Here is a 16,778-nt window from a genome sequence, read left to right on the forward strand (position 1 = left end):
GCGCTCGTCCTGTAAAAATCCTCGAGAGAAACGCAAAGACGGACATTAGCTTGGAAATATACGAGCCTGCATCGTGCCCGTAAAAATTTATTAAACCCTCGAGATCGGTCGTTCGCGATAAGGATTATCGAGCATGATAATTGGAGAGCCTTCAGATTCCCCAACCGTCCGAAGGAAATCGTTTTGCTATCGTCGAGCAATAAGGAATTGAAACAATTACGATCAACTTATACCGATAGCGAGACACGCAAAGGTCCGCCGCGAGAAAAGAACGATAAGTCGTTCGCGAGACTTCGTTTCATCGAGAAATAAATGCCGGCTCAAACGGCAGACCTCCGTCGAGACTTTGCAATACTTTGAACACAATAAATCGCCGTTTAACTTGTCGTTTCTCGAACGTTTCGATTAATTGTTCCGCGGGATAAAAATAATTATGAACCGTCGGTGCGGGTGATCGTTCCTTATTGTTTCATCGAGGATTTCCAATTCCCCGAGAGGCCCGTTTCGAAGCGTTCGCTGTAGCAAGAATCTGCGGGTTAGCGCCAAAGGGGAACAGGTCCGTAAATAAATCAAACACGCGAAAGCCCGCTGAAGTTGGATCGCGCGTATATTTGCTCGGCGTCGATCGCCTCGTTGAGCTTCAAATATAGTTTACAATTAGTATATTTAACGAATTCACGCTCGCGGTGGACGGGAGGGGGGTGTGCTCTCGAGCTTCCGCCCAACGGTATTCGTCGGAGTCGCGAGAAACTCGCGAGTTTGAAAAAACGTCATTATGGGAACTGTTAATGTCGCAATTAGCGGCTTCGCGCGAGCACAAAGGAAGACCGACGCTCTCCGCATCGGAGAATTCCATCAAGTCACGTTGACGGTAGCCTTTCACTGGGAGTGACTCGTTATTAATTGGATGACGAGATTGCGGGCACGCGTCTGACCAACGGGAAAATAACCGAGTATTAATTAAACGTTCCGGCCGTTTCGTACGCTCGGAAACCGTCCGCTGACGCAAAGCGGCGACGGCGTAACCATTCCTCGTTACCGGTCTGTAATCATCTGCCATTGTTCGCGGCTGTTAAAGCGTCCGTTACTTCGTGTCTACGCGTTTCCGGTACCCGCAACTCTGCGGCAAGAGAGAGAGAGAGAGAGAGAGATAGCGTGAGAGAAAGAGAGAGGGAGACAACGGGGTTGAATCTTTTAAGCGGGTCGATTAACGATCGCGAGACCTCGCATCCGTGGATATTCTTCGTTCGCCGACGCCGCCGCCGCCGCCGCTCGGCAGAAAAGTTTCTCGTCGGGCTCGTTACGAGGCCACGGTTCGTTCCGCCTTTAGAAAGATTCTGATCGTTCCGCGACTTCTTCGACTTTAGCCCGGCGGAGATAAATACAGCGGAGGGGCCGCCGACGGAGCCCTCGTAGCCGCGCGGCGAAAGATTCCCAACTTTCCACTGATCCGTGCAAGACCCGGGGGGAAACTTTGCTCAGACGTAAATTTGCCGTGCCAGGTGACTTTTACGGGGTTGGACCACTTGAATAACCGTAGTTATTTCTTTCAGCGTGACGAGCGTCGCTACATTCTGAAAGGCTCGCGAGATGCACCGTTTTCCATTTAGTTTTTCTATTTCTCTTTCGGTACTCGCGGTTCCCGGTCCTCGTCGTGAGAGTTTTCCGTTCGGGTTCGTCCGGTTTAAAAGTCCTAACTGACCCTGAAATTCAGAGAACTCTTTTTTATTTTACTCTTTCTGGCTTTTCCATTTTGTTGAACTTTATTTAACGATGATAATCGTGGCGACATGTTGAGACAGAAGGATGTATCAAGTGTGGCACGTCACGTCTTGAAAACGCGTCGATCGAAATTCCATAAAGTCGAGGCAAAGTTCTTAACGAAACCTTTAATTTAACGGAGAATTTACACAAATCGCGTTCGAGTAATATTTTGGGTATCCTCGGTGGTGTTCGTAAACGTTAAGATGAAAGGCGGGAATAGGCTGTTGTTAAATTCAATTGAAATCGATTTTGTAAATTATTTAAATTCGATACGCGTAGTTCGTCGATGCGAAAACCCATCGGTGTAATTAAACTTATGACTTCGTACAGCGAGTAGATCGAGTTTGCGCAAACACGGTTATCTCGTTACTCTGCGAAACGCGAGATTTGTTTATGCGATTTGCCGCGCGCCGGGCAATTCCGGGCACGAAATTTTCCTTCAGCGATGCGGTAAACAAAATACGGGGCAAAGAGAACATAGGAGGGGCAAACTATGCGTTATGCAGCGGGCCGTTGCGTCGTCCTAGCTGGGTGAAAAGTGTGTCAGAGCCAGGCTACGGCCGCGGAGAACTTTTTTGTTCCCCCTCTGTCCACAATTCTGATGCACTTACTGATCCTGACAGTTTCGCGTGTTTCGGGACAGCGGTCCCGTTCGTTGTCCAAACAAAAAGTTTCCTCGTTTCGCGCATCTCGCCGGAAATGAAACAAAGACTCTCGCCGATTACTCGCACCTTTTTCCTCGTTTTTTCCGGCCCCCGCGGAACGAATCCTGAAGAGGCTGCAAAAACGTTGCGCTTCTCCCGTCCGAGAGGCGAATTTTGTTTAAGGGTTTACGCCACCTTTGCGACCAAAAAGGTACACGATTTTTTTTTGTCAGAGATAGTTTGAACGCGTCATAATTATATAGAAAAAAATTCATCGAGGAAATTGTCACAGGGGTACGAATATAATGGCTTTAAACAATATGTTTACGTTTAATGCTCGTGTGGAAACTTTTTATTTTAAATTTCTACAGTACGCTTTGTTTCGTCGTCGACACGATGGCTTAATTACTGCACCGAATGCGCTGGGAAACGTGTGTTTTTAGACATTTTTTTTTTAATCAAGAGAATGCACATTCAAGAATATTTTTCAATACTTGAAAGTGTCATTGGTGATGTAGGGTGGGTTGCGCGTGACAGGAGCGACAGCGTGTTTCGGTGAACAACCTTGGACGGTGTACACGATTTCCCGATAACGGCTTATCCGAATGAACAAAATTAAATAGTCCCGCAAAACTGCATTAATGCCGCTATCGCGCGATGGATGGTTTTTTAACAAACATTGAGAAACGTTCATTTTATACCGGTTCGAACAAAAGAATTGATTCGTGCGTGAAACTCACTCGGTTAAATTCAACTTTGATAAAAAACTATTTAACCTTTTTTTTTTTTCGAAAAACGTCAGAGACACGATAGACGTTGGTTATTCTCGTGTCTATTTTAAATTTGAAATGCATTCGTTCCGCAGTTTATTTCATATCATGTACACCGTTTTGAAAAAATATGGTTTCGTGGAAAATCGAGTTGAAATTTCAATTGTACCTTTTATTGCGTATAAACTTCAAACGTTTCCGTTCCGAAAAGTCGGCTACGAAGTTTCATCGATAATAATTTAGTTGAACTACAAATTGTTCAAAGTGTTTTCCGGTTTGTTTCGAACAAAATGTTGTTCGACGGATTAAAGAAGCATTAGCTAATGATAATGTGCTCGGAGCAGCGATCCTAACTGCTGTAACTAAGATAAAAATTGTGTGGGATAACAATTACTATTTCGATTAAAATGTTTTTCCTGCATAGAGATACTTTGGAAATTTGTTGATAAATCTTGGCGTGCAATATTTCGATATTTTCGAGGCGAGTGATTTGGAAAACGTCCGCTATAAGCGTCAGCGATTAGAAAAGTTTCTTTCACCGCGTATCGCTACATCTTTCCGTTAGCGTCGACCGGGAAAAAAGTTTTCGAAAAGCAACGAGAGAAAAATTGAGATCGATAAGGGTCGGCTGGAACGGAATGGAAAAAGTGGAACGACGCAGCGCGGCAGCACGCCGCAAGAAAAAAACGTCCGCGTAATTAGAAGTCGTGGGGAACGCGAGGGAAAACAAAAACAGCCGGAAAATTACAGCCGGCGGAACTTGGGGGCAAAGATGAGATTTAATTTGTAAATCAAAATTCATGTCGTTGGCTAACGGGGCCCGCGAGGTTGACTCTGGTTTTTAACGGTCTCGTTTCAGCCTCCAGATAATCTTTACAGTTTTCTTGCCACCTCTTCCCTCGACATTACGCCGCTGTGTTTCCTGTAATTCGCGTTTTAAATTCATCGGAGGGCTTTTGTGCCGGCTAGCGACGCCAGCAACAAAAAGAAACGTCTGAAATCGGGTCGAGAAGCAAAAGTGGAGAATTCTGTTCGCGCGTCGGTTTCCTCGAACGTCTTGCGACGTATTCACGCGTTTAATAAGTATCGTGGTTCGTGCGTTCAGCTCTCGGGGAACAATGCGTCCGGGGGGAAAAAGGCAAGAAAAGTCGTGTAAAAAAACGAGAAAAGAAGTAGCGAAATGGGGACGGAATAGAGGGAAAAAGTAATCGGGGAGAAGTTTAAATGGCTCGTTTGTAGATTAAGTCGGTTAGTCCTGGAACGAGCGAACATTACGGAACCGTCCGAATGCGCCGATCCTGCGAATTGTCGACTTAAGTGAAATTTCGCCGAGACCAGGCACGATTCTAAGTGATATTATTGCCATAATTTGGCAAAGCCGCAGCTCGTATCGTTATGCTCTCATCAAGGATGACGCCGCTAACAGTTTCTCGCTCGCTATTTAAAGGAATCGACGATTTCAACTCTCTGCAAGCCAAATTATATTTGCCTTGTAAAACAAATCGTATCGATCGCGAAATAGATTTCTCTATTAGTATATTTACTGATAACCAGACTAATTCACGTGGCGATAGCTGCTTCTTCTATATTATAAAAGAGAGAAAGGTAATTTGATCCCCTGAGGGTTTCGTTATCAGGTTACGACGAGCAAGTTCACTCGTCACGAGAGTGGTTTAAATCCTTCTGTACTTACTTGTCTCAGGAAGGGTACTTTCAAGAGTCGTTACGCCATTTGCGTCTCCGCTGTCCCACGAATGTCTGTAGTTTCAGTTTGGAAAATCGGACGTTTCGTGTTCCTTGAAAATCCTGTCGCGGTGCAAACTTTGTCGTCCGAGGGAATCTTTATTTTTCGCACACACGATTACGAATATGAATCGCTCTTTGTTCCTTTCGTTTTACATAAAGAAATTCGAGGCAAAAGGCACGGAAGAAGTTACGTTCGTATTGGAGTAAATTTGGTCCGACGTCTGATCAATGGTTGGTACTTACTACTGGCCATACGACCAATGTTCGACTCTTACTACTTACTCCTTAGTTTTTCCAAGTTTGCTCGAACTTTAATGGTACGATCTTCGAGTCCCAGACATAGGGGGGTAATTAAAGAATACCAGGAACACCAAATCAGTGTATCAGGTGTATTCTGTGCAATTCGAAATGTTAAGATTTCTAGCCATGAAAGACTAACGAGCTTCGCAAACTCTTTTCGGAAGCGGGCTCATTAATTTTCTTACTAATTAGCGTAAAATCGATTACGTCGTCGGGTTGGCCGGTGAATTTTTGTCAAATGAGATTTCTTTGTGGGCGGAATGTAAAGATTCCCCTACCCCCGGGCTTGTTTTATCGAGCCACGTTCTCTAGTTCTGTGCGCTAATGAAAATGAACCACGCCGCTAGTATGCTTCAGCAAAATGTTCTCGTAATTTACGGTCGTTCCTTCCTATTCGCGGTAACCTTTTCATGTCGTGAAACAGTCTTGTTAAATCGGCAAATTATCAGTCGCGGCGGATGTCGGGGTTGAAAAGATGTTCCACGGAACCGAATCTACGGGAAAGTATCCGTTCCTCGGATCCAGCTGCGACTCTCGAATCCTGCGCCGCGGTTTCCGATACGCAAATATGCAAATATATTCGATGCAAATCGCAAAAAGTCACTTCAGCCGGGGCTACACTTTCGGTCCGAGTTGCGTGTGCATCGGCATTCGTTAGAATTTCAAGCGTATCGACCAAGAATTCGCCAATTATTCGGCGTACACTTCGTCTGTCGTGCTTCCAATTAGTCCCAGATATTAATAGAAACAGTGAGGCTTTATGTTTCTTTTGGTCGTTCTTCGCGAGGAAGAGTAACAAAATCGAATCGAAATCAACTAATTTTCCTTCATTTTTGCCTTTCTCTCTGCCATGAATTTATAGGTAAGATCTCAAAACGAGTTATACCAGTTTCGAACGAAAAAAGCGTTCACCCATTTCCTGCAAATTAACTTTCAGATGGTAAAGCTTTTCGTTTTGAATATCGTTTAACAGTACTCGTTAAAATTCTTCCAGCTGGAGGAATTCATTTTTCCCGGTCGAGTATCGAGTTTCTCAAGTGTTTTATAACGCGAAGAAAACGCTCGAATCTTTTAACGGGAACGCGGAGTAACCCGTATTCGTTCGGAGTGCTTTTATATCGAGATAAAAGCTTCTTAAACAATCTGTACGCTCTGGGGCCACGCGTTGCGCTTCCTGTCGCTACTCGCCGCGGAGAAACGATCATGAAATATTTATACAAATATTTAAGGTAAATTTATACACGGGTTCCCCTCCACCGTGCAAATAAACGACTCCTCGATCGAGGATGCGATCGACTCGCGCGTCTGCCGTCCACTCTCTTCTTGAGCTCGTTAGACTTTCAAGTAGTTGAACGGGAGTGCTCCTCGATTATTTGCGGCGCGCCTCATCTAACCCGATTCCAATTAACGAAGGATAGAGGGACGAAGTTACCGATGAGTTTCGATGTTTCATCCAGACGGTAAGCAACGAGTGGCTGTTAGACATCGTCGAAGAAAATTACGAGGGAATTCTCGAGCGGTTGACCACTTAACGTTAAGTCGCGCCGTGCTCGTCGATCGTTCCGTGAAACCGAAGTTAAGAAAGACAAATCGGTCGTATACTATGGCCCAGTCGATGTTTCTCTCTGGCGCAGGTCTTAATTGCGACGATTTCACTGAACGGGGAACCACCGATCGAGATTTTTAGTCCAAGTGTCCGGGCATCCAGTTTATCCTCTGTCGAGTACAAAAATCTAGTAGACGCGGAGTCGTTTCGACGATGCATCGTTTCTTATTTACTCGAGAACGAAGTCGAACAGACAGTGTTATACGATCACAGTGATACTGTGGTTCGGAGTCTCATACTTTTATTTTCCTCGATTGACAAAGTGGAGTTGCGCGAAAGTAAGTTGATAAAAGTCTTCTGTCGGGGAAGAGTTCGCGAAGCTTTAGGCGAACCGTGTGAGTCCGCGCGTGCGAGGACAGGGTGTCAGAGTTGAGCAGAAGGTCGTCGGAAGAGGAACCTTTAGATCGTAACGGGCAAGTTTGGCGACGAAGTAGGGTCCCGAGAGTGCTGGTTAATGGAAAGTCGAGCGAGGACATGCATTATTGCACGCGTCGTCGTCGCCGATGTTAAATAAATCGAAACATCTAATAACGTTCTTTTTCAACGCGGCCACTTATAAAGGATAGCATGACGGGAGAGAAGGTCCTCGAGTAGGTAGAGCAAAGGCGAAGGGGGAGAATGGCGGGTGAGGAACGAAAGCGAAAGGTGATAAAAAAGTTTCTCTTTTACATCGAATCTCTCTTTTTGGAGAATATTTTCTGCATGCTTTAAAGGCGGTTTTCAGTTAGCGCGTATTTCCCAAGCGGCTCTTTTGCATTAGCGCCGACACCTTCGTCCAGAATTACTCGCTTCGGTTTCTTCCTGTATCCGTCGCTAACCAAGACTTGCCGCGGTGGGCAATTTAATTTAAACTTGTTTGTTCGCCTAGAAAGTTTCTCGCTAGCTGCGATGAATCTCGAGCGCACCGATGAGCCAGCGGACCGACTTTTATAAAATTATTAATATTAATTTTCCGCATCGACCGACGACTGCGATCGTTGCAGAGAGAGTTTTTAATCGAATCACGGATTATGGAAATTTAATATTCGTCTGGGAGCCGGATGAATCTCGCGACATGAGTTTTATCTCGAAAGACAGTGTGTCCCTCGCGCGGGAAGATTTCCTGAAAGTTTCGCGTAGCCTTCAAGTTTAGGAAAAGTACGCGGAATTATTTATTTAGTCGTTACGGTTACGCTTTTCGTGTGTGAGAAAAACTTGGACTTGAACGCAAGTAGAAATGTCGATCAATGGTCAGACGTACCCATTTATTAAGTTGTAGATGCAACGAACGCATAATAGATTGCAATTTTCGCATGGACACAGATGAGACAATGTCTTAGGGATATGACTTCGAGGTTATAACAGTGATTCGTGTATGCAGATGAGATCCAAGCAGGTGGATGATAAGTAGCATCAGATACGAAGGATGTCGGTTCTAGTTTGAGTTCCACAAGGAGTTGCTCGATGTTAGAATTTAGTTTTAGATAGAATCAACAACTCGCGATAACACTCGGCATTCGAACATTCACGCTCCTCCATTTACATGTCAAACTTATCCAAACGCAATACAAATGTATCTTGATGCGCGAAACTATGCACGCGGAAGAGATCGTTGCAGACGACAATAATTCCCGGACCCGTTGGCCGCAACCCACCGAATATTTCATCCTCTTTTTTTCGGTGATTGAACTACTGTTCTGGCTGATATTAATTCTCTCTGATTAATATTCTCCATTGACGCTCGGTGACGTTTCCACCGAGTAAACGGGAAACGTTCTGTTCCTCGATCGAACGTTTACAGGTCGCCGGCGTCGAAAAGAGATTAACCGTTGGTTCCGATTCTCTGCAATTATTCCAATGAAATATTTATTCGTAGTATTTTTTTTTCTTTTTTCTTTTTTTTTTTATTCACGACTATTTGTTTTTCTCTCGATTTGTTCAATTGTTTCGAGCCATCGATCGCGGCGTACGTACGCGTACGAATTCCATAAAATTTAATTGAACATCGTTGCTGGTGTACCGCGCCATATTGGCGGTCGCGGCACGCCACAATTTGGACAATTTCAGACAATTGTAGAAATAACGTTTATTAATGACATCGGTGTACTGATTGCCTTTCGATCACGATTCACAACGGTTCGCGGCCGTTCGCCGTCTGGTGTACCTTTGTTTTCGTTGCAATCGCTCGAAAAACATTTCAATTTCGTCTCTACGGATCTATCCATCGTCAGTTTTATTGCCATTGTCGATGTTCATTCATACCGCGACCGTTTCGGCGGAAAAAGTTGGTTCGGGAAAGTTGCACGCGAAACGGTTAAATATTCGGTCCGTTCTCGGTTAAAATCGGGGAAAACGCCCGCGCGTTCGGCGCTCGATACGCGTTCCCTCTTGTCTGAAGTGCTTTGGTCGCTTCCATTCGACGCGCGATCGCGTGTACGGAACGTGCAAAGAGAAAAGGAAGAACAAAATTCGTTCTGTTCGAACGCATACATACCGGGTGATCGTGAAACGAAATCTCTGTGGGCGGGACAGGCGTTCGAGTTTCGAATAAAGCTGTTCCCTGCTTCGCGGGTAATTAGCGTCGTTAATTATTGATAGTTCATTAGCATAACCGGGTCGACTTTCACAGTCGAACGGGGGGAAAAATTACCTGCTGTAATTTTAAATAGATCGAACAACGCTATTAAAATCTTCTGCTTTTTCGATTCCAAGTTAAAGTCAAGGAGCAGGATTATTTATTTCTCTACTACAGAGATTTCGGTTTGTCGTAAAAAATTGTAGATTCACTTACTGTAAAGTTCGATGATGACAACGGTGGTGAGCGGCGGTGCTAAATGAGTATTGCTCGCCTTGCAGAACAATTTGGCGTGGTAGTGGTTTCTCGTGAGACCCTTCAGCGTCACGTTGCTTATGGTTACAGAGTTGGTTTCACCCCCTGGCCCTTGGGTCTCCCGAACCTCCGACTGCGCATCAATTATCTGCGACTCCAGATACCACGTTACTCGAGGTCTGGGTTTACCTGAATCGAAACAGATAGGCTACCTTAGAACACCTGAGTAATGCAATTTATCTATTTACAAGCTTACTTGTTCGTTTTTTACATAAATTTTACTTTCAATCCCCTCGACAGCTACGAACGAGACGATAACAATCAAAAGTTTCATCCTCTCTATAAGTTGAACTATTTAAAAAATATTTTTAAATAGTACAACTCTTGGCGACGAAAATAAGAATAAAATAAATTGCTATATTTGTAATAAAATAGAGTCAAGTCGACGTTGCATCGCGAGATGCTTCGATCGTGGGTTCGTGTACGAGTCGAGAAAATCGTACAATCGAAGTTTTCTCGCTAATTGGAGGTTATCGAAATTCACGGTGGACTAAGAATCGTTTACGGTACGAGTGGAATTATAGGGCATCCTGCAATCTATTTGACGGAGTGCTCTCTGTCGCTTATCCGTAGCAAACAGGTCGATTGTCGGTCAGGCAATCCGAGCAGTTGAATCAATCTGAGTAGCCGGCGCATCGAGACGGCTGCCGTGTCTACGGATGTGTATCAGTGGCTGCAAGCTAGTCGTCAATCAAGTCGCTCGACGGGTCTTACTCGGCCGCAACAATAGCGATCGCAATGGAAACCGCTCGACGTCTGCTCGTCAATTTATTGTTCCCGATGTACCGTCTGCACGGACACCTAATTCCCTAGGTTAATTATTCGCGCAAACTTGTCGCTTAGGAACCGAGGAATGTCGCCGGTCGTAATTAGACGAAGATTCGTGGGACAATAATGAGATTCGCCGTCGGTATCTTTTAACAGGTACACGATAACGTCTCTACGAAGACTGTACGGCGAATTGCTTGTAATTGACAGGGGGATCGACGTTGCTATCGACGACAATGGAAATTCAAGCGCGACGAATTTTAGCTAACAGAGGACTCGCATTCGTCTCTACGGCGCGGTACACCGAACGTGATAATTACGCGCAGATAAGGCGATTGTTTCGAGTCTCTTGCGAAACGTACCTTAACGCGCAATTAATCGCCACGTAGCGTTTCAGACGTTCGAGAACGCAACGCGTTTGCACACCGGTGGTGAACGTTTCGGGATAGCAAATCTCGCGAAACAAAATAATTTTTTCGTCCAGAAGTTACCTCCTTTTCGATCTCGCGAACGAACGTCGGTACGCTACGTCGATGAAACTTTAAGTTTGGATATGAAAATTCATAAGACGCGTTATTATGGTGTACTTTTTTGTCTCGGGTGTGTAGACGTACGGGCAAATAAGTGCATTTCGGTGTGGATCGGGTTTCCCCGGTACGAGCCCAGAACTCGTTCATTCCGAAAGCGAATTATGCGCCGCGAGAGCTGGGAAACGACGAGTAGAGAGCGGTAAAGTGACAGAGGCGAGGGATTGTGGAGTCTGGGGTAGGCAAGAACCCGGTGGAAAGGGGAATCGAGGGTGAATGTCACATGCTCTCGACTTTCCGGTTTGCGTCACGGGGAATTATTTCATTGCCTCTGTGAGAGGCGGAAGTAGAAAAGGTGGAAGTAAGGGACCGAGGGATTACCAGGGAAAGAGAAAGAGGATCTTTATTGCTCTCCGAGCCTCCAGCTGGTATCATGGATGGCACAGGTATATATTACGAGGTTCGCGGACTGGATACGACTCGGTCGTAATAATGTTACGCGACAGTGAAGGAGGTACAATAAGAAACGAATTTTAGTAGCTCTCTCGACGGTGTCCGTTATATTTATACGAGTCCCGATGATTCCATTTTTCGAGCAGACCGTCGTACGTCGCCGTGCAATCCGTTCCCGCGATTTTAATTCGCCGTGAAACAGCATTTGATCAGATCCGATCAGGAACGAAGTTATAATTTCCGGAATTCCACGAGGGATCCCGCGAACAATGCTTTTACCCGCCATTGTGCTCGGAGCTTCTTAACGATGTCTGGCAAGGGTATTATCTTCAACTTTGGAATGTTATCAGAGAGGGTGCTCTTTCACCTTAATGAGCATTATCGCGAGTAATATTCTCTCCTTTTAAAATACATTTATTTATTTCACTTCGAATTCCGTCGCGAGTGGGGACAAATGTAAAACTGCAAATCCCGCGAACAATGAAAGAGAAACGTAGCGCGGTGCACGCGTTTTTCGTTGACTGTTTGGCGCGTAAAAACAAACGATTTGCCGTGCCTCGATGCAAAATTACTTACAAAGTGACGCTCAAACGATAGCAGTGTTGTCGATGAAGACACAGTGCATTGTCAGATAACAAAGAGTGATTACAATGGAGGTCTTTTGTCCGAACGCCTTGAGCTCGAACATTTACCCTTTCTCGCTTAGAAGACACCGATTTATTTAAACGCAAAACAAGCGTCTACGATGGTTTAGGAATTTTGCTGGAAGCGTGGCGACGGGACAGGTAGCAGGAAACGAATACCCGTGGGTCAATCGGATATACATACGTAGACTCGTACGAAAGTTACTACGTAAGTTAGGCGATCTTTCATATCAAATATCTCCGTCTTGGGGATTTGTGTAGCACGTTTTCGAGAGAAGAGTGGTCGCGTAAACAGGCGACAGATCGGATTCTCCGGTGAATACGAAATGCACTACGCAGCGCGGAACGCAAAGGGAGAGGAAAATATAAATTTGTCGAGAGTTCCGTCTCGCCGGATCTCCGGCAGTCTTCCTTGTTCGTTCGTTGTTCGGCTACTACGGAGTTTCGCCAACACATCGACTACCTGTGCCACGCAAAAGGGAAAAAACTTGGTAGGAAGTTCGTTTCGCCGTCAAGTGACAAATCGTTCGTCCGATGAACCTTACCCTTCTGCCTGGCCGCCGTTTGAAAGCCGTGTAATCTTCCTCGAGAACCGGCGGGAAAGGTTCGCGAAGAGAAAACGAAAAAAAAAAATTTCTCGCCGAATCGAAGGAACTTCGTTGTCGAAGTTTAGTTGCCCCGTTAATTTCCGAAATTTCATTATTCAAAGTAATATTGGACGTTTAATGGAAGTCAAACATTACGGAAGTTTGCTCCGCGAACGCCGGGAATTTTTTTTTTTTTTTCAGAATTTCCACGGAACGAAACTAGTTGCATCGCAGTTCATTATGGTCGTTTAATGTTGTTTTAATAGGTGGAATTTAAGTAATGGATAATGCATTTATTCAACGACTTATCGATAGCGAGAAAAACTCGCGTGTTTTCGATCGATCGGTCGAACGACTGCAATTGTCCCGATTACGTTCGACATCGCGCACTGTATTATCCGTCGAAAGTTTCGCGACATTTGCCAAAGTGCGCATTCGGGGATTTGTGGTGTTTCGTAGGATAATGGACTTTTACGAACGACTCGGAATCCCTCGTTTCTCCTTTTTATGGCTCTAACACGAAGAGATTTCTGTCGATAGTTGAACATCGACGTTAAGAGTCGGAACTCTCGGTCGTCGTGACTTCGCGAGACCGTAACGTTCCGTAAAATTACGCGAATCGTCTCGAATTTCCACGGTGATCGGTGTTTTTGCGAAAACAGTCGTTGGAAATATCAATAGCGTGAGCTAAAAGAATCAGCAATTATATTCGTAACGATTACCAAACATAGCTGGGCATTTTTAGAATTTTCGTCCGTTGTTCGGGCGCGTTAGGATCGTAAACGAGGCGGAAGAGTATGGTTAACGTCGATAACTCGGATAAAGAGTGTAAGTTTTGCAAGATGGCTCGTCTGGGGTAATGATTGTCCGACGAGGGGGATAATTCCTCGCATACTCGTGGCTTGCGACGCGCGAATGCCAGTTTGGAAGATTAAAATTGGCGTCGAGCCAGGGTATTCATCGCGCGACGCGACGCGAGGCGAGGCAAGGCGACACCAGCACCGCGTGGTGTCTCGGAAAAACCGACCTGTACTCTTCTAGCCTCTTCACCATTGAGCCGTCTTCTTCCTTCTTCTACTTCGTCTACTTCGTACTTCCTTCCTTCGAGTACGCGAACGCCGTCTCTAAATGGAATTGGCCTCGCGCCAGTGAATACTCGCGGTTCAAGGAAATAGGATTTCTCGTTCGGTACGTAAGATTTGAAAGACGTTTACGCCTCTGAAACCTCTTCTGCCGCGATTTACGCGCGATCGCTTATGCGTGGAAATCTCTCTCGCTAGACGTCGAGGCAGATATTACTGCGCGAAACGGGACCCGTTCATCCTAACCCAACGTACGATCTCCCGCGTATCTGCTCCAAGTCGCGGTGGTTTTCTTTCCAGCTTTATTTTTACGCTACCAATCTTCGCGATCGTGATATACCCTCGCGAATGATTTTTATTTTAATTTTAAAAATTCCCTGGCGTCAGTACCGAAATAGCGATCAAAGTTGGGTGGAAAATACGGTTCTTCAACAATAAAACTGGATCCTCCACCATTAGTGTTGCGAATAAGTTGTTCATTATTGCCAACCGTAGTTTCCAACAGGATATACGGGAGTATGCTCTTAATATCTATTTAGTTGGATAGTTTAGCGTTTCTATCGAAGTAACCAGCGAATTCCATTTCCTCGAATTATAATACGCGAACTTAACGTTTCACGATTAATTTAAATTACTGGTAGCGCAGTCTCCCATTGTTTGGAATCGTTTAGCGTTAGAGCGAAGGAAACTGTTACTTTCCAGTTTTCGAATCCTCACAAGGGCGATGTTCTTTCCAGAACAAAGTGTACGTAAAAGGTTTTCGTTAATTATAGCTCCTAGATTCGACCGTGTCGGTCGATGAAGCTGACTAGCCAGGATGACGTTTTACGGTCCCATTGTTTCGCGAATCAAGAGGCACAATGGTTCCCATCGAAAATACCGTTCGCATTCGAGTGGTATCGTCAACGAAACAAATATAACGTTAAATGGTTTTCCACAGCGACATATCAGTCCGTTATATTCGATTCGGTTCAAATTCATTGTTTATTATTTTCTCATAGAACTTTCATTGTTCCTTGTTTTCAAAAACGAACTTTTATTTCAAGAATCATATAATTTTTTGAAATACGAGGTTGACGAGTCCCTTTCAGACTCGAGATTCTTGGGCTCGAAAAAGATCCCCGAAAGCCGGTTCCGGCGTTGTTGGCAGAGCCACCGTGTCTTGGCACCCCGCAGTTCCTCCGAAATCGCCATATTTGTTTCGCCAACCATACCGTGCGAACGTCTCGACAATACGCGGCTCTTTTCCAGCACGAACGAGCCGGTCTGCCTTTCGGTTCATTTTCCCAGGCACCAGGCACATCGAATTTATGTCGGCGAACGAGTTTCCTCGAACAGAAACGCCACGGTTGAACGTGGTTGTCGTGCAGCTTGATCAATTATGATAGATGCTCGGCTACTGACATTTCATAAACGACGGGTAGCTACTTATGATAATTTCGTTTATCGCTCTAGAGCTATTTCTAGCTGGCGATCCATTATTTTCCACGGTAGAAACGGTCCTATCAATTAAATCGGTGGAAGCATCGCGATATAACATTTTCACGCTAATGAAAGTTGTGTATATTATTTAGTAAGTCTCGTTAGTAATCGTCAGGTCGCTAGATGTTATTTCTTTCGATTATTTTGCTCGCTAGTTTTTTCAACGATGGCAACGAAAGTGCCGTAGCACGTAGTCGATAATTTTAAGTAGTCGTGGCGTTAATGGGTCGGACGTAAACGTACGGTCGACACTCACCTCCGTGCACCTCGCAAACAAGGAAGAGGTCGGCTCCTTCGGGATAGGCCTCGAGTAGTTTGCTCATGTCTCTCCTCTTCGCGTCGTAGATTATCGGCTTGGCTGGCGGCACTGCGAACAGAAAACGAGGGAGGGAAGACGTGAGCCACAATACGTTCGAGACATCAAGTGGAAGCGATAGAAGCGGGGACGGACCCGCGACGACGACGAGGAAACGGAATAAAGGCAACGGTGGGGGGATCGCGCGCGAGACGGAAACGATGGAAGGAAAATAGCTTTCGCTCGGCTCGACGCTTCCTCTTTCTACGCCCGGTTCCCGTCTTCTTCTTCGACTCTTTCATCAGCCGGCTCGGTCGCGATACTGTCGCGGGTAAATGCAAACAGGCCGAGTTCCATCCACGACGCGCGTCCCCCATCGGATGCTGGATGGAAATTGCCTCCGGCTATCGTCGCGGCAACGGCTGCTGGAACCATACACCCCCTGCGCTCTTATACTGCTTTCTCGCTAAGAACGTAGCTGCGTTCCATCCGTTTCCGAGGCGAGGAAGAAGCGGATGGTTGCTGGCGGTTCGACCGAAACGAGGAAAAGATCGCGAAGTTCCTAGCTGCTAAAACGCTAGAAAGGAACTCTCGTTCGGATAAACTCGATAACCGAGGATGCGCGTCGCTTTCAGGGAGCGTAAGATATTCCGCATACGATTCGCCTCGATTTGGGAATACGTGCAACCATCGTGGCCGTTTCGCACCCTTCGCCATCTGCTTGGAAAATATCTATTGCCGTTACGTTTTGACCTTTGACCGCCTTGCGATCACAATCGTTGAATTCTTTAATAAGTCTACGCGTCTAAACGTATTTTAATTTGTAACAGCGAAGTCCGACCGAAATATACAGGCTCGGTTCGGCCACCTCTGGGAAAAGTTTTAATGGGGGACTCTAGTAGTCAAAATAAGAGAAAAATCAAGAATACCAATTTGTTGATTAAGGTTTCGTTAAAAAGTTATTAACGCTTAAAGTTCTATAAACTATATTAGAAGGTGGCAAATTTTTCGGTAAAATTAAAAATTTTCGAATCGTTCTAAAAAAATTATTTTTAGTTGTAGGGATCAATTACAATCAGTTTTGGTCAATAGACATAACCCTGAATTCGCACTCAGTTTCGAGAAAAAAATTCGAATAGGTGTGAAATTTTTCGACAAAATTACAAAATTTCAAATCGTTCTAAAAAAATTATTTTTAGATGCAGGTGTCAATTACAATCATTTTTGGTGAATAGACATAC

General features: G+C 45.1%; 1 protein-coding gene across 1 annotated transcript in view; it reads right to left on the reverse strand.

Annotated features, from left to right (window-relative positions):
• Positions 1-16,778, reverse strand: part of LOC122398906 (hemicentin-1-like) — a 125,092-nt gene that overhangs the window by 44,968 nt on the left and 63,346 nt on the right. The window contains exons 4-5 of the mRNA XM_043399170.1: positions 15,499-15,609; positions 9,601-9,828 (exon numbers count right to left, since the gene is read on the reverse strand). Of these exons, the coding sequence (XP_043255105.1) occupies positions 9,601-9,828; positions 15,499-15,609 (339 nt within the window). The remainder of the gene's footprint in view (positions 1-9,600; positions 9,829-15,498; positions 15,610-16,778) is intronic.

This window comes from Colletes gigas, unplaced genomic scaffold, assembly GCF_013123115.1.
Source record: "Colletes gigas isolate AHSC1104 unplaced genomic scaffold, ASM1312311v1 Colletes_gigas_Sc00012, whole genome shotgun sequence".
Classification (NCBI taxonomy): Eukaryota; Metazoa; Arthropoda; class Insecta; order Hymenoptera; family Colletidae; genus Colletes; species Colletes gigas.